Below are 21,991 nucleotides of genomic sequence, written 5' to 3' on the forward strand. Positions count from 1 at the left end.
CTCAGAGCTCGAAGGCAATCTTTAGCCAACCTAAGAATTTAACTAATATTAAGGCTGATAATTGGCAGCACTTCATAGGTGGCGTGATAGTATATCTTTAAAATTGGTTACAGAGTAAAGTGCGTTTTGCTTACTATAGTTTGTTCGATTTATAGCAGATGGCGCAAGCATACAGATTTTGATGGCTCTAAATGTTTTAATCGTTCTACTGGACCGACAGCATACTGCCTGATTTGCTGATGTTTACATCAGATTAAGTTTACCTTAGAAATTTGAAAATTTGTGGAAGTGTACGAAATTGGCGGGAAATCTGTGTAACGACTACAGTTTGTTCCAGTTAAGTTATATTCTGTGAAGAAGTTATTTATTGCCATCACCAGTTTTCGTTCAGCAGCCAGGAGGAATATTAAAAATATTCAATTGATTGGTAAAAGAAGGTCAGAAATTTTATATTCTTTCTATTTAAATATTGGTTAAGTCAGAATTTTTATTCGAATGCAGTAACATTTATTTTTATCTTATATATTGTTCATACATTTGCACAAAGTAATGTATTATATTGGAGTCCAACTTTTACAGAATTTTTACTAATATATACCTGATATTTTTAAAAAGGCAATTAAATTGGTAAAAGTTTCGTGCTAAACCGGCTTAGCAGACCCCCACCACTTTACTTTCTAACCAATCCTGTCACAAATACGGACCACGAACTCGCGTAGTCATGTATCATATGGAAGAACACAACCTCGCTCTCGCGGAAACCGATTATAATGACGAGTGTCCTATGGGAGAGGCGAATCTTGGTCGACTACTTCGTAAACAGCACTATTGAAATTCCGATTACATTCGTAAAATACCGAGATAAATTAGTTGCAATTTCGAATGATACTAAAAACTTTTTTTTTCGCTATGTTTACAAGCTCCTATTACCTCGCAATTACCAAGCCTGTGAGAGAGTTCAATGGGCAGATGATTCTCGTTAGAGCCACTTTCTTCTCAACGATACATGCTTTTATCTATAAAGGATGTTCAGCGTAAAGGTCGGTACAATTTTCAAGATGAAAATTGTGTAGTAATTGCAGACTTGAAAATAAGAATTTTTTTTTTTTTAGAAGAATATGATAGGTATACTTTTTTATTTTTAAATGTATATTTTTCAGTGTATATTATAGTAGGTTATTTTATACTAATAATGTTGTATTCTATTCCAAATCTTCAATTTTAATAAAATATTGCCACTTATAATGATTTGGTTTGAACACTAATGAACAGAGGTAATTTTCTTTTGATGGAAAAATAGAGTTTAAAAGTTCTAAAACTATATATATATGGAATGAAAAAGGACGGCACTGATAAAATTAGCAATAGCTAAAATTGAAAAAAATATCTCTCGATTATTCTGTTTGTATTTTTATATTATTAAGCTTTAAATATTTATTATATAGAGTATTTAATTTTTCCCTTATCAGAAGTACTTGAAAACTTCCATCAACAGTTATATCGTACATGCCATAATATATCAGGAGACTCTCGGTAGTGTCTCACGTTAAGTAGTAAAAGTAAGTTGCACGCGGGCAAGACACTGAGTATATTCATCCTGAGAAAGAGAGAGAAAGATATCTGATTTTTAAATTCTCTCAAAAAATAGGTGTTATTTAACGTTGGATAGTATCAATGTTATAAAACACAAATACAACCTTTAGAATAAAAAAATCTATGACTAGACATATACACATTAAAAGCCAATATTAAATTTTTGCTTCGATATTCTATTTGCTTTCGACTCGTTCCTTATGTGTTTAAATTCCACAAGAAATCATTAATGATCTAACGAATCCGATAATTGTCTCAGTAATTAACTCTGTGTCGAGATATAATTTTGAAATTAAAGGTTAGGGTATCGAGCTTCCGTTAATCAATGTGTTATTATTCGAGCTGAATACAAGCATCGAAAGCTTCTATTTATGCGTGATGCTACGCTGGGAGAGGACGTGGGTGCACCTAGTACTACCAATACGATCACACGTATTACCCAATAGAAAGTGAAAATGCTAGAGTTCGATTTACAACTATATTCGCTATACTCGCAATCACGCAGAGAAAGAAAATAGTCCGAATAAGCACCTTCGAGAAATTTCTATTACAACCTTACTTTTGAGGACACCATCAACAGCTCTACGCTTTAACGGCTTTAATAAAAACACACAACATTTATGAAACGACCATTTAAGTGTAAATAACATTATTGAACTTAAACAAGCAGCTGCCTTGAACATGATCTTTCTTCAGGGTTGAAAGATTCGAAAGTAAAGTTCATTAACACTAGAACGCTTGATCTGTCGTAATATAACAGGAACTAATTACAATAATATCAGAAGCTTGCCAACGGTGCAAAGTTGCACGACGGGTTCTGCGCACCAACGTAAACAAAACAAATGACCAGTTTTCCAACGATAGTTATATTAAGCGGATCAGATTGGAATAGTAGAAACATTTTATAAATGCATTTCCTAGTACAAATTAATTTTTTTTATTTTTAACCTTATTATCATTTATTTTCCGATGTAGAATAGAACTTTCTATCGTAAAGATTAAAATATCTGCAAAATATTTATTTCTGAGTGGAACTTACTGGAAGATGAGTGAATAGGACAAGGTCACTTTCACACGATTACTATATATAGATAGGTATGGGCAGGGATACACAGGGACTCTCGGAGAGAACGAAAGTGACGAGCGTTCCTTTCGTTGTTTCCCTTCACCAATCCCGTCAGTTAGAAATATTTTTGCCGGTCCTAATCATTCGCTCATCCTTCCACGAAAAGTGACGCAACGTATACGACAAAAGTCTCAACCCGCTCTCTAAGGTCGGCCTATTATTCGTTACTTCATAAGCCATTGTTCAACGTTTGTTACGTCCGTTATGTCAACCGTTCCTGCTACTCAGGCTACAGCAATCATTTCACAATCATTCTCGTGCCTTACCAAGGGTCGAAACGATTTTTATTCAACGAGCGGAACTCCTCTGGCATTGCGAAGAGACGAAGAGCCTTTAGCAACCCTCGTATAATATATATATAGGTGTAAGATAGTGTCAAAAAAACGTTCCTAAAACGTTCCCGGATTCAATTTGACACGTTGGAACGTTTTAGGAACGTTTTTAACACTATACGTGCTGTGTGGGAAGAAATAAGCATTATTTAATCCATTACACGATTACAGCTGCGAGTTATAGCATCGATTTATGTTTTACACTCTATGATATCAGGTCTAAATTGAATTGGCAACGTGCGATAGGCATCTGTGTACGGTAATAAGACTGAGCGATACGATGTCTATTAAGTAGAGGTAATTTCACCTAGATCTAGATAACGCGCATCGTTGATCATGGACTCAAACATCGGAACCATACACTTTCGAATCGCGCCGTAATACACTTTGCTAAACGTCGTATTCAACTACCTAATTATCCAGGTAGATCTCTCAAAAACGTAGAAACAACTTTTAGAAAACTCAAGAGTTTTATTGCTCTCCTTATATCGTCAATTGAAATCTTCAAGTGCAATTTTGGTAAAATTCTCGTTGAGAAAAATTACACGCTTTTGTAAGCAGACATTTTTTCTAACGCTTATAAATGAATCATAATTGAGAATTAAAGGTTTGTTAGAACATAGTGGTTGCTCCATTTGCATAAGTGATTTCATATTAATGATATGTACTGTCCTGAGATAAAAATAAAATTTCAATTGGTGTAAAAAAAAATACTTCAACTATTTATTCTTGTTTCTAATATAGTATTAATTTACTTTAAAAGAGAAATATTAGATTTTTTATGTTTGTTATTATTTTTGAAAATATTTGCAGTTTCCTTCTTTTGGCAAAATTACTATAAATTCTTTTCATTAGGAAGTATGTTCGGTCGAATCCTGAGGGATACATGTCGAGAAATATAATAAATATTAAGAAGAAGTATATCATGTGTGAGAGATTCAGTAATGTGCGAAGAGTGCTTATTACAGAGTCATTTCACTTTCGAACCGGAATAATCACTCATCTTCCTATAGAGTAATGCCTTTAGGGTACTCGTACATCGCTCTCTACTCATCCGTTACATAAATGGAGGAGAAAATGCAACAATGATTTTGCAGCACTTTAACCTCTCCACTTTCTGAGTGATATACTATATAATATACTATAGTGTATATTAAACATATCCTATAAAGTCTTCAGTGTTTAACTGGTACGTTAACCTTTCGAAGGGGCTCATAATTTCCCATTTACCAAGCTTTAATTCTACATGTGTAAAAACTGGCATTGTGCAATGAATGCTTAACCCGGGTTAAGACAATAATAGTTAAAGAAACTAATTAAGAGTTCCAAAGGCGTGAAGAGCATTAACCCACTGCATTTGCCTAGTTTAAAAGTACTTACTTCCTTCCAGGATAATATACTTCAGGCTAAGTATAAAGAATTTTAGGATGAAAATTCTTCTCTACTTTGGCACATTAATTAAGAAACATAAAAAGAATTATTAAGCTATTATTAGAATTATTATTATTATTATAGTTAGTTTCTTAAGATCTAAAATATAAAATTCATTCCTTTTATATCTGCACGGTTAATTAACTTTTTATTTTGATATTAAATGTTTTTTTAATTGAAGTGTATTATTATTCGTTTAATCAACATTTATTATATACAATCAGATACTGCTTGGTATTAAGTAATTTTTCGAATTAATTAATTTATACCTATCTTGATGAATTTTAAATAATATTTCTTTCCGTGACGAATGAAGTAGATAATTTTGATGTGATAAGGTTTACCTTTAACGCTACGTCAATAATTTAATCAGCATTGACAAATAAAACAACATTATTGATTCAACAGGTATTCGAAATTGTGGTTCCTGCACTATTATTCATATACCAGATAAATAAAGTATACGAGTATTTGAATTGTTTAATTTATTAAAAGACAAAATATTAAACAAATAATTTACGAATGTTGAAATAAACGTTATAATTTTCTGCCACTTTATTCTAATAGTTTGATTTACCCCTATAATACAATTCAAAATTACAATTTCCAATAGTTGATGTCCTATATTTGACTCAATAGTGTAATGTATTATCTGAGTCTGCCTAGTCACTATATTGAACTACCAATCTTCTTCCATCAGACAAATAAGTTACATATATATAACTAACGGATTATGCCAGATTTAAAGAAGACAAGATGTTCAAGTAGAATCTGCTAATAGTGAACCGAGTACTATATTGAACGCAAGCTTTACTGCAGGAAATCGCGGATGGTACGGAGCAGCAATTTCACTTTCGAGTAAGTATCATCTTCGAAGGTAGGATCACGTGATACGCTCTCTACTTAATCGTGTTACACATCGCGGAAGCGTCTCCGGCAGGCACATGGTAAGAGGCTTGGAGAAGGGGACATGGACTTACCTTTACGATGCACGATGCACCTTGACTCCCCGTAAGAATTCTTCGGTGAATAAGGAGATACAACACCAAAGTTTCACGAACCGACCACTTTCCCATGCTACGCGTTACTGCTGTAAACTATATATAAGACCTCTTTATACTCTCATCATCCAAATGAGAAAACGTCTACTTCCCATGCTACTCAATTACTTTTTCCATTTGTCATTCTTAAGGGAGACGAATACATTTGATAAAACGTGAAAATTAAACTTTTTTCATTACTTATTTTCGACATATGAAAATAACTTATAATTTTCACGATCTATACTAAACCTATACACAAACTTCGTCTTCTTTTAATTTTGTTAAATATGCTTAGTGTATACTAGAAATATATGCTATAGATTTATTATTATATTTATAAAAATTGACTTTCTCAAATATTCATCCTCCTTAACAAATTTCCATTATTTAATATAATAAATTACACCATGACTCAAAAAAACCTTGCTTTCAAATTTTAACAATTCAAATTAAAAATAGCTGCTATTAAAAATGATTTAAAAACCAATTACTTTAAATAATCCATTTATCAAAATGCGGAGATTCCTTTATTAAATAACTTTTGAATATTAGTTTACAACTTTTCACATAAATCATTCACTTGAAATATAATAGACAAAAGTTTAAACAAAGTGCATATTAGTGTTTATTGTGGTTTGAATTGTCAATAAATTGTTTTCCTTCCTAGCAAGCGCTAACCGGTAAATCTTTGTACAAAAGGTAATTTGCTTCTGTCACTATTGATATACACAGAAGGTAAATTAGTGTAGGTGATATTTAACGAGGCTGCTGAAGAAGTTTCCAAGCCCAACAATATATGTATACACACATTGTATACTTATTTACGTGTATACTTGAATAAATCTGTGGTTTCGCGTCTCTGTCTCCTTTTATCCTTTTGTCTCTCTCTCTCTCTCCCTCGTGGACACCTCCACGACACCTCTGAGTGACTCGTAAACCTAATGCAATCATGTGAAAAGTACATAGTATCTGACAATTTACCACGCAATAAAGCAGCTTTGACGTCCCGACAGCCACAAGTTTAACGGCCTCTCATACCTTGACATTGTCCTTCAACCTTCATTAGCTTCTTCTAGTACCTTCTGGTTGTTATTGAATGCAACGCGTGACATTCTACGACTATCCATTTCAAAACGAATCACACCAAACAATAACCCTTGCACAGTTTTATTGAATCCTTACAATTGTACTACAAAAAACCTGTCAATCAGCTTTCCTATTTTTCTCACGCTTCCATGCCACAACCACAAGAAGAAAAAAAAGAACTAGATTTTCTAGTATTTAGAGAGTAAAAGTCCAAGTTTGTAAGCAAGTGTGCAAAAACAACATTCTAGATTTCAAAGCAAAAATTTGTTTAATTGTCAACCTCTTTTATTTCACCTTTAAACGACGGATACAGTCCATTGGACTTTTCTCAGAATTCAAACTGTAACTTTTGTTCGAGTATTTTTTTTAAATATAGATTTTGTATTGATATATAATAATTTATTATATGTATATAGGTATACGCTTAGTATTTCGGTGAAATGAAGATCGAGCATCCGAGATCAGGAAACTAATTATTATCACTTTCACCAATGCTGTTCGTGTCGAAGAGACCGGATACCGTTTCATATGATTGCACGAGAGGTGTGGAAGGGGGGGGGGGGGGGAACCTTTAAACAGGTACAAACGCTCCGCACTCGATGTCCTTCGTGACATGGACATGGGCCATATGAAACGGTATTGCGCGTATTTCCTCAGCCGCATGCCTGAACGATTCCTTCGTAACACCCATCACGCTCCTCGCAAACTAATCGCTTGATCATCCTCCATACTTTTACACGATTTAATCCACCTACCAGTAACGGACTTAAGGATATTCGATCAAATCACTCACATAACAGTATGAAGCATGCATGCTTTGAATTTCAAACAAAAACAATAAGGATTGGTTATGTAATTTTCTGAAACAATGAAAAATCGTTCCTTTTTTATCTAGTTCACTTTATAGTTAATACAACTGATTTATGTTTTTAGATCAATCATCATTTTTGACCAAAAGATCAAATTAAAATTTTAAATTTAACTAGGAAATTAAATTGAAAAATTAATTTCTTCTAATTTACTTGTGTTTTTATAATTAATAAATTTCTAAACACGTTTGTGATATTTTTCAAAAATTCTAGGACTCACTCATTCTTTCCTAATCAATAAAATACTCTAACTAGCATTGGATTATTAAGAAATTAAAATTTTTAAATAAAAGCGAATCACACGTCCCATTCAAAAAAATATTCCTATTCCCTCTGGTATTGCGTAATAAATCAATTGAATTATAAGATTGTAAGAAAGAGAATTGTAGGAAACAAAAAGGGTGTTGTAACGAGAAGAATACTAATCAAAGCAATTAAAATCGAAGTAAACGTATGAACTATAACCGTTGGCAAGAGAGTTGCGGTTGTTTGGTACGTGCTTCTCGATCAATGGGAAGTCGTACACGCTTAGAGAGTGATAGTAGTAGTACCTAATAATAGACGAAACGCGTTTATCGTGTTAATTGCCGATGAGCGTAGGAATTAGCCAGCAACAGGTGATAAAGTATGTGCAACTGTATTAGGTAATGTGTGTTAAACACTCATTTACGCTACTGTGCGATAATGTGAATCGAACGTGAATGAGGGTACACTCCTACAGACTTCTACCCACCAAGGATCTGTCTGGTCTCGGGCTCTCTGTCTATCTGTCTGACTGTGGCACGAGCACGTACGCACGTACGCACGCAACTGTCGATCGCGTAGCGTGAACGCTCTACAGAACTGAATCCGAGACCCAGACCCAGACAAGCATCCTCTCTTTCACTTTCGAGTGGCTCGCCCTGGTAATATATAAACAAACAAGCACCAATGAAGTTTTTCTGGCGAAATTTCATTTCGCAGATTTCACTGATCCAAGACCTGCGAGCGTACCAAGAAGATTGTAAAAGTATTACAGCTGCTCCCACGGTGATAAAGATTATATATCTCCAACTTTTTTTATATTTTTTATCGATTTTTTTCCACCGTGCTTCTTCCGCTTTGCAGTTTTCTTTTAAGTTTCTTAGTACTTTGTGACCCCCCTTATTTTTATTTTCTGTTTTGTTTTTGTAACAATTATATTAATGATGAGACACTGTCGGAGAAGCCTCGATGGATACAAGATTTGTTTTGAGAAAAAAAACGACTTAAACTTTCTTGGAAACTTTCGGAGAATGGAGATGTTTATCACGACCGCTAAGATGCCAAGCGGAAAAGTCAATACAGGGAAATGGTCAGGGATTAAATTTATACAGGACATTTCTGATAAATTATTCACCGCTGATTTACGATGATCGAGAACGTTTTTTTATTATTATTTTTTAAGTAATGATGAAATGTTTTCTACACGATTTCCGGAAACACCTATTCAGCGATCGTTATTCAATATTTAAATGTATCTATTCTTAAACAATGTGTTTGAGGCGGTTTCTTTAGTCGATTTTGAAATGTGGTGAAAAATAACGGTCTTCGTTGTAAAGAAAGAAACGACAGTTCTTTTCTAAACTTCCTTTGGGAAATCACATAAAATACTGTCACAAGTAATTCTATTACCAAATCCTGTTCCTTGTGTGCGTAACTCAAGTAAGATCATGGAACTAAAGATGTTTCATGGGCCTGTGTTATGAGTATCTATATATATATGTATAGGCTCGGTTCAATTAGAAAGTGTGCTGTAAAAACGTTACACCAAAAGATTCAGAGAATCGTTCGTATGTAAATGGACTTTTAGGAATTCGTATATTCATCGTGAAACTCGATATAACAATAATAATATTAATAACAGAGCTAATAAGCAAATAATGCGCGAAAGAGGAAGATCGATATTGAATTTTCTATTAGATGTGTGCTGTAAATATTTTCGTGTTTCAATAAAGTTCCCGCGTACCGATTCTGCACATTTACTCCCGTAATGTTTTGTAATAACAGTCTCTCATTAACGTAGATATTGAAAGTTGTATGTATCTCTTCCCGGTACGTCTCAAATGCACAATATTTTCTAGCAATTTCGCTTTGCACGGCATTTCCTGTCAACGTTTTTTCTCCTTACACAGAAAGAAATAAAAGAGGAAGATATCATTCAGGCAATAGTAAACGTTAAGCTGTCTCACGAAACCTGAGCCCCGCTTCGTATTTTATCAAGTTTCTAATTAGTCCCGTTTCACTGAACAATCGACCAATTAAAAGATTACTTCGCACACCCCATTTCTTTCATTTTTCCAGTAAAATTCTTGAGCCTCTCCGAATACTCATTATGACAAAAATTAAATCCGAAAGGTATCAAGAAAACCTGCTTATCTACTTTTCGCTGATTACAGCCAGCTTTCGCGTCAAGCCCGTTCACTGTAAAAATCACGTTGAAAAATTTCATTGGCTAATAAAATACTTTCTTCCTTTATTTGCTTATCAACTATTGGTAATATGCTCGTGTCAAAACGAGAAGATTGTGCAATCCGAAACTCTTTTATTCGGATAGAAATTGTATTGGTGAAAGGGTTAGGTTAGAGGAGAAAAAAGGGGCAAATTATTACATTTAATTTTTACACAAGTGAAATTGCTCTTATGGTCTAGACAGACCGAGATCCGCGTTGACTAGATAAAAATTGTGAGCAGACTTTTGGCCGGATGATTTAAGAACCGGAATAGCATGTACACAGTCGCTCTACACGTAATATATACTCTACCGGTACTCACGCTATTCTTTAAATTCACTTTCATCCGCCAAACCGTGTCCATACGTGAGAGAATGCGAGATGTGAGCTATGGTGAGAAGGGGAAAAAATAAGAATGATTAGTCATGTGGCTGAAAATCAAAATTCAGGAATTATAATATGCCCAAATTTAATCACGTGCCGTTCCACCTAGCATAGCATAAGCCAAGAGGGGACTGGGCGATTAAATTTTACACGGGTTGATAGCCCGTAGCGTAACCTGCTCATCCATCACTCGTCCACGAATGATTAATATATGCCTAACGGCACTGGTATCTATGATATTATGTTATTCTGTCTGCACCTTCAAAATTTGTCAGAACCTGCACTGGCCTTGATAACCCATACAGCATACTTGTCTAAAAGATGTCTTTAAGTCATTTAGTGCTCTATGGGAAGTGACGCCACTCTTATGCGACTGATCTGTTTTCTATCCCATTTCTTACTTTATCAATTTATTGCGCCAGTCTATTAGTGAATTGATAAAAAAAACCGAGCTGGTTAACGATAACTGGATCACAGAAATTTTTGTTGATACACAAGAAAAGTAAAATGAGAAAGCCCTTACAATTAACGGTAATAATGAAGCAATCAGCGTTCGCACACGAGAGAAAGGGGGAGAGTAGAGAAAAGTAGATTCGTAGGTGTAAAGAAGGCGGATATTCCCATTTCGGAGGTGTAGGCTAGAAGAGAGAAGGAAAAAGCGAGCGAGGCAACGGGTCCACCAAAGATTGACCGCGGTGAAACCGCCAAGACTGAAACCGGAATCCCATTAAAATGCTGCTGCCCTCTACGTCATTCGTCACGCACGACTCGTTCGAAACTTCGAACCCGAGAACCGTAATGCTCCCCCCTCCCGAATAATCTAGAGCAAGTCGAACATAACCTTGCTGCATAACCTTGCCGCATGAACTTCGGCTTCGACGGAGAGCTGCGGGAACAGGATTCTTCAACGGCGAGTGGAGTGACTAGCGAGCGGGAAAAAAGAACGGACCGATTGGGAGATTTGGCGAATGGTCGAACGCACACGCACACGCACAAACACACACACACACACACACACATTCTCGATCACTTTCTCCCGAGCGTACGACGGCTTGCGCGGTCGTTCGGCCAAGTGGAATGGGTGGAATAAAGAGAAGGATCGAATCGAGTCACAGACCCATCGATGGGGGTTCCTGTCACAAGAGTAGGGGAACGGGGTTCCAGAATCGAGCGTGAAAGAGAACCGCCAGTTCCGGACTGCCACCTTGGAATTCTTCCACCACCAGTTCCATCTACCATCCTCGTCCAGTCAATTGGCGCGAAACTCCGCAACTACCACCACCATTACCACTACCACTGCCACCTGTTGCTCCACGCTGCCAACCTCCCGGCTCTTTGCCATTGGGGGAGGATACGCGCCTATATAACAGCGACGTTCCGCTTATTGGGCCAAGTAACTTACATTTTCCTGTGCTCAGGGAACAACCGACCGCGGACCGAGCCCGGTGGCCGGCACTGCGACAATATGAAGATTCGCCCGAGATACGCGGTCAGTTTTACTTCCATCATCTTTTTCTTATCTCTTTCTGTCTGCAAACATCTCAGCTTATTCTGTCCGTCACTTTTCCCTGCATAAACCTATTTTTCTCTCCTACTGTGATTAGTGCGATTGCAACTAGAATGTGCTTTTTTGAATAATAAATGTTTGAAACGTTGTAAGAGTTATGAATTGTAATTTTTGTATGAAATTTGTACAGGCTGCACTAGTGGTGCTACTGCAGGCCGGTCTTGTGGCGAGTAAGGCTTTGGATCAAACACAGCTGCAGCTGCAGACTAAGCAGCGATTACCGTAAGTACAGTTTCGTTTTTCTCAAAGCTAGCAAAAATTTCTCAACGAATCATTAAACCTCTCTTTTTCTCCGAACGATGCAGATTTAACGTAGCGGCGCAAAAGAGAGTAGGATACGACGGAGGTGGCGATTTTGGTGGAGGTGGAGGTCATTCCGGAGGCGGTGATGTAGGAGGTGGAGATTTTGGTGGATATCCACCGTCGGGCGGTGGTCACTTCGGTGGTGGTGATTTCGGTGGAGGTGGAGGTGGAGATCATCATGGAGGTGATGGAGGTGGCTATCCCAGCGGGGGTGGCGGTGACTTCGGGGGCGGAGACCATCACGGAGGAGGTGATTTCGGAGGTGGTGGTGGCGGCGGTGATTTCGGGGGTGGAGATCATCACGGAGGAGGTGATTTCGGAGGTGGCGGAGATCATCACGGTGGAGGTGGTGGTGACTACGGAGGTGGAGGTGACATCGGAGGCGGTGGACATTTCGGCGGTGGAGACATTGGGGGTGGTGGCGGTGACATAGGCGGAGGTGACGATCATCACGATGACCATCATCATGACCACGGCTATTGGAAGAAGAAGCTGATATGGAAACCAGGCTGGAAGAAAATCTGGAAACCAGCTAAGAAACAGATCTGGAAGCCCGCGTGGAAGAAGATCTGGAAGCCAGTTTGGGAACCAACGAAGAAGGCCGTGTGGAAGGAGATTCAGGTACCTGCGTGGAAAAAGATCTGGAAACCAGTGTGGAAGGAAATTCAGGTACCAGTCTGGAAAGAAATACAAGTTCCGGACTGGAAGAAGATCTGGAAGCCTATATGGGTACCAATAAAGGTCCCAGCTTGGAAAGAGATCCAAGTACCAGCCTGGAAACAGATCTGGAAGCCAGTATGGAAAGAGATACAAGTACCAGCCTGGAAAGACATTCAGGTACCTGCTTGGAAGAAGATCTGGGTTCCAGAATGGGTAAAGATCGGTATTCCTGGTGAGCATTACCATGGCAAGGATCACCATGGCTGGGAGTACACCAGCCACGATCTGTGGAAGAAGAAACTCATCTGGAAGCCAGTCTGGAAGAAATACTGGAAACCAGCGAAGAAGCAAATCTGGGTGTCGGACAAGAAACTCGAGTGGAAAGAGGCCTGGAAACAGATCTGGAAGCCAGCGAAGAAACAGATTTGGGTGGAGGACAAGAAGCTCGCGTGGAAGGAAGAATGGAAACAAATCTGGCGACCCGATAAGAAACTAATTTGGGTACCGGACAAGAAGTTGGAATGGAAAGAAGCGTGGAAGCAGATCTGGAAGACTGACAAGAAACTGGAGTGGATACCGGACAAGAAACTGGCATGGAAAGAAGCGTGGAAACAGATTTGGGTTCCTGCGTGGAAAGAGATCTGGGTACCAGCATGGAAGAAGATCTGGAAGCCAGTTTGGATCTCCGAGTGGTTCCCGAGCGAGGATCACCACGACCATCACGGATGGCAGGATCGGAAGGACACTCAAGCCGCGGGAACGCAACTGGCCCCTAAAAACACAGCGGTACAAAATAACAATCAGCAACAATTGCATCAGCAACAATTGCATCAGCAATTGGCACAGCCACAAGCGGAGCAATTGCAAAATAACAAACTCAGGTGGGACAGGTCGTCATCGATCGGTGCCCCATTGCCTACGATCACTCAGGATCTCGTGCCACCTCCCGTTCCATCGAAGGAAAATGGAGCAACGCCCAATTTCTCCTTCCCCAGGCGCTGATTTTTCTGGAAATTCATGAAAATTCCGTCCCTACCCATCTAATTTCGTACTCACCATTATGCTAAAAAAACGCCTGTACAAAACCCTTCGTCTTAAGAGTATTGTAACATATAAGCCGCTGTATATATGATTGTTTTAGGCTTAAGTCGCGTACAACTCTGATGTAAGTAAGTATTAATTGCAGTTTGGTTGTTCGCATTTTCGACTGACCTGGACTCGCCTCGTCTATAAATTTTCGGCTGAGCGAAAAAGTCGCGTGCTCGTTAGCCTATAATTTTTCCTTCTTTTTTTATAATTCTCTTTCTTTCTATATATATTTACCTTACACGTTGTTGTTATTCTACCATTGTTAACTAATGCCGTTACGAATAAAATTTCTTAATATTTTGTTAAATCGGCCTGTGTCGCATTTATTTTCACTCACCGGAGAAAATAGGAAAAATCGTCCCGATTTCGTGATGCAACGCTCTCGGGTATACTGCAACGCAGGAGAGTGTAGCAGTTGTGCGCGCGTGAACCTTCAGGATGGTGAAAGTAGATTCTGTGTTATGGAAGGAAGTCGGTGCTGTATGCGAAGGAAACCGAGCATGGAGAAAGTAAGTAAGTAAAACCGAGGCACCCACGCTTTGCTCGACCGGTAGAAATTAATTCATGCCACCGCACGGGCCGTCCTGTCCATCAAGCATCCCGGTCAGTTCTGCTAACTCCTCAATCCTCTGCTCCCACCCTTTTCCTTATACTCTCTTTCTCTCGTATCGTAAACCAGCAGATTTCACTGGCCCAGACGCGTAAGACCGGATTCCGCCAACCGCTCCGAGCAAGCCGGAGAAAAGTTCAATTTCCAATTGACAAGCGTTTCCACTTTCAATTCAATTTCCTATTTCGTCCATTTCGATTATTACGATAATATTTTACCTCGCCCGTATATTAATTTTTCAGTAGGTTAAGGTTTACCATAATTTTTCCTAAATTCTCTTAAAAACTTTCAATTTTTTAAATTTTTATTCAAACTTTTTTTGCGTCTTCTGAGAGAGACAAAATTGGAAGAACAAAGCTTTCATAGTGGAAGAAGTATTTTTGTATTCTATAATAACTACTGGTAGCAACATTAGCACCTTTATGATCACAAAGCTGCTATGAAGAAAATTCAATTACTTATTTGATTAATTTCGATCATTACAGCAATATTTTACCTCGTCCAGGTCACTAGTGGTATAACAGCTAGACTAACGATTGTACATAGATCCTTTGACTTCTCTCGCAAACCTTCCAAGTTTTTACAAACTTTTCAATGCGTCAACTTTTCCCATTCGAGCTTTTTTTTGCGCCATGAGTGAGAAAAAAATTGAAGAAACGAAGCTTCCTCGTCGGAAGAGGTATTTCCGTATTCTATAAACACTATGGGAGTAATATTAGCACCGATATGGTCAAGGTTGTTCGCTTAAGAGGATTCTTTTTGTGTTTGCATTTCTCTTACTGACAGAACTCATTGAAATGTAAATGCGAAGCACGTTGAATGGTATAATATTATACGCGTACACGATTTCCTAGATTAAGATCGTTCAAGGCTCAACGTGTAACTCGAGTCTGAAGCGATTTCGCGGCTGTAGAACAATAGCGGGACGCGTGTCACTGGTCTATGCTTTAATTTTCTGATTTCCCTAACGAGCAACGGCTCTAATTATCTCGCATTAAAATTTTTGCAAACAATCGGTCGAGCTGAGTGTGCGACTTCAAAAGAAGAAACCTTTTCAGTGAAAAGATGTAGATTATTTATGAATTATCATTATTTTGCCATTTTCTCCCTTCTCTCCCCCCCCCCCTTCTTCCGAGGAAAATTCCAACGTCGAAATCCTCGGTTATAAAAAAAGTTAAAGTTCACGCTGTTGATGAAGGTCAGGTAGGAATGAATAAGCGTGATTTTGGAATAACGGATAATTAACGTGCCGCACGTGACCAATCACATCTGATGGCGTAGATGCCAGCTTTAGACTATGCAGCCCTGATTATCCTGTCTAGCCAGGAAATCGACGAATAAAATCTATATTCGAAAGTTGCCTCTAGCCTCTCTGCTGCATCCTCCCTCCCTCTCTCTCTCTCTCTTCTTTCTCTTCTGCACAGCTGCTTCGCCAAAACATTATGGATTAATTAATCATTCTATACATTCATTTATAATACTAGCTATATGCATGGCTACTGCTTTCAATTTCTTAATTGTAATTTGTTGGTAATTTCATATCAGAACGCAAAAAGGCGAAAGTTGTAAAAATGCTGCTATAAAAGTATTTTTTTATAATTAATTCTTTCATTTCTTCCATAATTTAAGTTGAAAATTACAAGGTAAGGGAAAAAGTACAGAGGTTGCAAAATATTTTCTGCAAAATACAAATTATAACACTTATAAACTGTAATTATTAAATTAAAGAAATGCAATTATTGATATGTTATCCTAGCTGTAAATGAAGCAACGTTTTAACTACTTGTTTCCAACTATTCTCTTCTCGCCGTGAAATATTATCACCCACATGGATATACGGTTGTGTCGGTACGATCGTACAGAGGTGCATAAAAATGCTGCAGCCTGAGAAATCCATTAACCCTTTGCACTCGCTGTATAGTAATTCCTGACGGAAGAGTGCAAAGGGTTAACTAATGTTTTTTCCCTGTTCGCTGACGTCAGCTGCCACTACGGATACGATAGGGTCAACCCTTTAAAAGTTTGATTTTAATCTCATTTGTAAAACGTTCAAATCTAACTAACAACTTTGAATTCTTCAGCATTTCAATTATGCTAATATAAATTTCCATTCTATAATAATAAATACCTATCACATACATTTTGCATAATAATGAAAATATGCTACTGCAATACTATTAATTTTACTGAGATCCTCAACAAAATCAACGTAACGTTAATGTTATTACATAATTTTGAGTGCTTTAATATATTGTTGGCAAATATTGACGGAACAAGAGACTGATGCCAAGCGCTGTTTTCTCTTTATCAGAAGCACATAAACAAATTAGTACTTCCCCGATAATTTGCTAGTCAGTCGGAACAAGTGAAACAATCAGACTTTCCAATGTAGGCAGACGCACTTTCGTTATTGTAAGTACAAAAAGAGAGGAAGCAGGGGGAAGGTTGGTATTTTTACCTGGGGTCAAAGGAGTCAAGTTGATAATATCGCTCTAAGCCACCGGAATCGTATTTGTTAGAGAGCCATCTGCATGGAGATGGAAGTGCGCTAGTATCGAACGACCCATAAAAGGGATGCAGAGGACAAAAAGACAGATACTTTAGCAGTGCTTCTAAAAGATGTTGTACTGGCTGCTGTGGCTCCTCTTAGCTCTTGCTCTCTATTTCGTCTTTGATTCTTGCAAGCCGAGCAAATTTCCTCCAGGTACCTAGGAGGACTATATAGTTAATAACCGATCAGTTTAAGCAAAGTTCTCGTTCGACTAATTTCTCCGTACACAGGACCACCTTGGTTACCACTGGTCGGATGTTATCCATTGTTTCAAAAGTTGCGTTCCAAGTATGGATATACTTACCTCGCTTTTCAAGAAATCTCCAAAAAGTACGGACCGATAGTGGGTTTGAAGCTGGGAAACCAGAAAATTGTCTTCATTTCGTCGTACGACTTGGTGAAAGAGGCACTTCTTCGGGATGAGTTCAATGGACGTCCCGATGGATTCTTTTTTCGCGTAAGGTCCTTTGGAGAACGCAGGGGTATGTACTGTTTCTTTTATATTATCGTATTAAACTTTTTGGTGATTATTAAACGTAAGTTTTTAAAAAATAAAATTTTATTTTTAGTAAGCTAGACATTTTCTTATTAAATAGGTAATAATATTGTCATGATGTAGTATGACCTTGAATAAAGTTGAAAAGTTCAAATGAAGGTAAAATCTAATTTATGAAAAAGAATTAGTCTATTCTCTTTACTGCGAAATGTTTTGTTTCAATTAATTCTTTGTTAATTAATTCTCGTAAAATAAATAAAATATAACTTGCTTCCAACAAGTTAATGCGCACGTATATGCTTATAATACATAAAAATCAAAATTAAAGTTTAAGCAGCGCTTACTATTCTTTCGTAAATAGGCTATTAAAGAGTTGATGTACTTCAACCAGCGACACCTGGATGATATTTTTGATCTCTTTTCCACGTTCGTGTCTTATTGACATAAATATATTTACGAGAAAAAAAATCGTTATCCCTAAAATTACAAGAGGTAATAGGTTAAGAAAAATAAATAACATCACAACTTGCGTAGGAATTTTATTCAAGGATGGACAAAATTGGTCGCAATGTCGCAATTTCACTGTGAAGCATATGCGAACTTTTGGTTGGGGTCGATCAACAATGGCCAACCAGCTTAGCTTGGAAGCTGAACATTTGGTAGAATATTTAAAACGTCAGAGCGAGTGTGGGGCTGTAGCTATGCACACTGCGTTCGACATTTCGGTATTGAATGCTCTCTGGTTCCTATTTGCTGGACACAGATTCCATTACGGCGATCCAAGAATTCAGGATATCTTGCCCCTTATACACGAGGCTTTCAGGTTATAAACGGTCTAATATATATAATTACAAACTAAGATACCAACAATATATATAATAACACTTTACTGTGTTCTGTAAAGACTGATGGATACAATGGGTGGTATTATGTCGCAAATGCCTTTCTTACGCTTTGTTATTCCCGAAATTTCTGGCTACAACGACCTGATGAGAATTCTCAGAAAACTCTGGAGTTACTTGGACGAGGAAATTAAAAATCACGAGGAAAACTTGGACGACGCACAACCGAAAGATTTGATCGATACTTTTCTTTTAGAAATAGCCTCGCACGGTGCAGAAGAGGATACTATTTTTGAGCGTGAGTCGTGAAACGTTGAAACAAAACAACGAATCTCATTGTAAACAAATAAAGTCGAATGGCATCGTTTGCTCGTTTCAGGTAAAAATTTATTGATCTTATGCCTGGACTTATTTTTGGCTGGTTCGAAAACTACGACCGATACCCTAGCAATGACTTTTGCATTCATCAGTCATAACACCGAATGGATAAAAATTCTGCAGAATGAGATGGATAGAGTAGTGGGTAGATCTCGGCTGCCATGCTTGGATGATTATTCATTCCTACCGATGATGGAAGCTTTCTTGAACGAGGTAAAGACTTTACGGCTATTATCAAATTAGCATAATAAGCGTTTAGCACCGACGTTTAACACTAATTTCCTCTATATTCTTTGGAATATCCGATATTAAGATTCTTATAACTATTAATTGGTCATTAAGCTGTCGTTTAGATTGACAGGATGCATTTTACAAATACAATATGACAGGCGTTTTATACAAAATTTTCTTTTAGGCACAAAGATTCTTAGTGTTGGCCCCTTTGGGGTTACCTCATAGAACAATGAAGAATTCCACTCTCAAAGGATATCAAATACCTAAGGTAAATACTAAACACGAGCAAATCGCAGCAGTTGACTTAAGGTGCGGGGAAACTGCGCGCGACGCGTAGAGCGAACACGCGGCTTTATCTACGGATATACTTTGCGCCGCGCTTCTACTGTACGCTTCGCGAGTTTACAGCACGCGTCCGCTCCAACGTCGTGCCAAAAACCTGTATGCCGCGCAAAAGAAAACGCGGCGCGCGAGCGCGTATTTCACGCACCGTGTACCCTCACCTCGACGATATTTTCAGTAACAAATTATTTTTATTTCAAAATAATAAAAAAAGTAGTGTCAAATTTTGTTGGTTGTATATTAACAATAACCATAGAATTGTGGATAAAATCAACAGAAAATATTGCACGAATAGGTTAATAACGTGACAATTATCGCAGACGACAATCGTCGATAATATTATTGACAATGAGTTTCAAAATAACCCTACAGGCAGCATGTTTGTTTCACTTGAAAGTTATCCAAAATGATCGTTGTTTTTTGTAGGATACGATCATCTTGCTGGATTTCCACAGCGCGCACAATGACGAGGCTTACTGGGAAAAACCTGAGGAATTTCGGCCCCAGCGATTTTTAGACGACAAAGGCCAATTCCAGCAGAGCAGTGCGACTTTAGCATTTGGCTTGGGTAGTTTATCGTGTCTCTTCTTATACAAATATATAAACACATATTTATGGCATCAGCGAGCAAGTAGAATAGTTAAAATCTATGAAATCGAGCTATTAACAAATATTACAGCAAAAAGCTTGTATACAATCAGAAAGCGAATTTTACTATTTTAAAAGGTAGACGAGTAATAGCAGAAGATTTACAGGTTTCTTCTCATAGTCGTATAAAACTTTTATGGTAATTTTGCTTAATAAATCAAAATCATAAAGTTATTCTTATAGCCTCCTGCTCACTGGTGTCACAGAAAATTCACGCAACGTTAATACGTTGAATGATTATACGTGTTTTAGGCAAGAGACGATGCATGGGCGAGAATTTGGCGCGATCGTCATTGTTCCTGTACTTTGCATCCGTAATTCACAAGTTCGACGTGGAGATGTCGCCTGAGCACGATCAGCCAGATCTCAATGGCTTCGATGGCTTCACTGTATCGCCCAAGCCCTATCATCTCAAGCTGAAACTGCGCACCGACAACAACGCCGACGCGTCGCTCGCACGATAGATTTGGACTTCCGCGAAACGGGCCGATTTCCTCGAACGCGTGAAACGTTCGGCAAAGCAACTTTCACGTGGCTAAAACAATAAACAACGACCAGCTTCTCATACAGGAGGAGCTTTTACGATATCCAGAGCCTTCTTACGATCATACCCATACGACACACGCACACATACACACTACTACCAAACAAACAGAATTCAGGCCAGTCGCGTTCTTCCGTTCCGTCTCGGTTCGAATCGGCTCGGAGCCCCCCCCCCCCCGCTAGTCAATCTAGTATTACGCTCCGAACGCACTCGAAATTCCCATTACAAAATCATTTTCTGCTTTGTGTTTTAATGGCTTTGCTACATTGTTTATTCTGTAAAAATGTATCCGAATCCTTGGATTAAAACGGATAGGGATGAGAGAGCATTCAATTATTATTATTATTTGCACTAGGAAAATTTGACTAATCTTCGATTCATCGGCGTACGAGCAAGGCTTCGTACGGTTTCGGTGCTATAGTCATACCGGGAATTGCTTCTACCTTGGTCAAACGCTCACCCGGTACTGGACGAAACTCAAATTTTTGCATCATGCCGACGAACAGGAGGAAGAGAGCTGATTTAGCAAGAGCCTCGCCAGGACATCTCCGCTTTCCTGCATATTCATTGGATAAGAGAGAAAGAGATCAAAATCTGGTGGATTTAATAGCTATGGAGGCGGTGTGAAAGGAACGGATAATGTTATGAAGAAAATGTGCAGGAAGAGACGCGGAAATTCGTTTTATTCTATCCTCGACGTTAATTATCATGAGGAGACGAGTTGGTTTTTCAGTGAGCGTGAAAGGCAAAAGCATTGGCGATGTTCCGGTGTATACAGCGTTGCAACGAGGGAGTCGGACGGAAGGGACGAGGCAACAGGAGTCTCATCCACATCCAATCCAATCCCATCCAACTGATCAAATTGCAAGCGAACGTTGCCAAGTGTACTGTACGATCCTGCATACATGTATATGCTTATATGCAATTGAATCTAAATATCTTGCGCATTCTTGACAAAGTCGTTTCTCTTGGATTTCGACGGACGATTGAATAGGGAAATAAAAGCGTTGTACAATTGGAAGAAGCGAATGCATTCTGAAGAAATAAATACCCTACTTTCTATATACCTCGGTTAGCATTGTTAGAGTTATTTGTCTCGAATTTATATCATAATATTTATAGGTATTGTTGTTCACTCTCTAAAGTCTATAGTATTTTTTAACATCCTCAAGCAACCCGTCTATCTCGAATGTTAGCATATCCTATCAATTTTTCCACTTGCAAAACATATCTTAGATATTTCTTTTCTATGCACAATATGAGAATGAAATGCAGTAGTTTACTGTGAATGAATGACGATTCACCAAAGGTGGTCATCAACGTAGTTAATGTTCTACGAAATGTTATAAAATGCACCGCTCTACATAATACTGGCTAAAATGTCACGAGACC

The 21,991-nt window shown here is 38.1% G+C and overlaps 3 protein-coding genes across 3 annotated transcripts in view; 2 read left to right on the forward strand and 1 right to left on the reverse strand.

Moving 5' to 3' along the window:
- Window positions 1–21,991, reverse strand: part of LOC136779207 (probable cytochrome P450 305a1) — a 56,069-nt gene that overhangs the window by 29,073 nt on the left and 5,005 nt on the right. The gene's annotated exons all lie outside the window — the stretch shown is intronic.
- On the forward strand, window positions 11,732–14,221 carry LOC136778982 (uncharacterized). The gene is made up of 3 exons (XM_066736237.1): window positions 11,732–11,824; window positions 12,033–12,124; window positions 12,208–14,221. Exons 1-3 carry the CDS (start codon window positions 11,801–11,803, stop codon window positions 13,865–13,867), a joined length of 1,776 nt encoding a protein of 591 aa, XP_066592334.1. The 5' UTR covers window positions 11,732–11,800; the 3' UTR covers window positions 13,868–14,221.
- On the forward strand, window positions 17,184–20,968 carry LOC136779208 (methyl farnesoate epoxidase-like). Its single transcript, XM_066736671.1, has 8 exons — window positions 17,184–17,268; window positions 17,346–17,597; window positions 18,146–18,434; window positions 18,516–18,751; window positions 18,833–19,044; window positions 19,247–19,333; window positions 19,834–19,975; window positions 20,308–20,968. Exons 1-8 carry the CDS (start codon window positions 17,184–17,186, stop codon window positions 20,517–20,519), a joined length of 1,515 nt encoding a protein of 504 aa, XP_066592768.1. The 3' UTR covers window positions 20,520–20,968.

The sequence above is a fragment of the Prorops nasuta genome, unplaced genomic scaffold (assembly GCF_024137725.1).
Source record: "Prorops nasuta isolate Cenicafe-Biocafe unplaced genomic scaffold, Cenicafe_Pnas_1.2 PNAS00015, whole genome shotgun sequence".
In the NCBI taxonomy this organism is placed as follows: domain Eukaryota; kingdom Metazoa; phylum Arthropoda; class Insecta; order Hymenoptera; family Bethylidae; genus Prorops; species Prorops nasuta.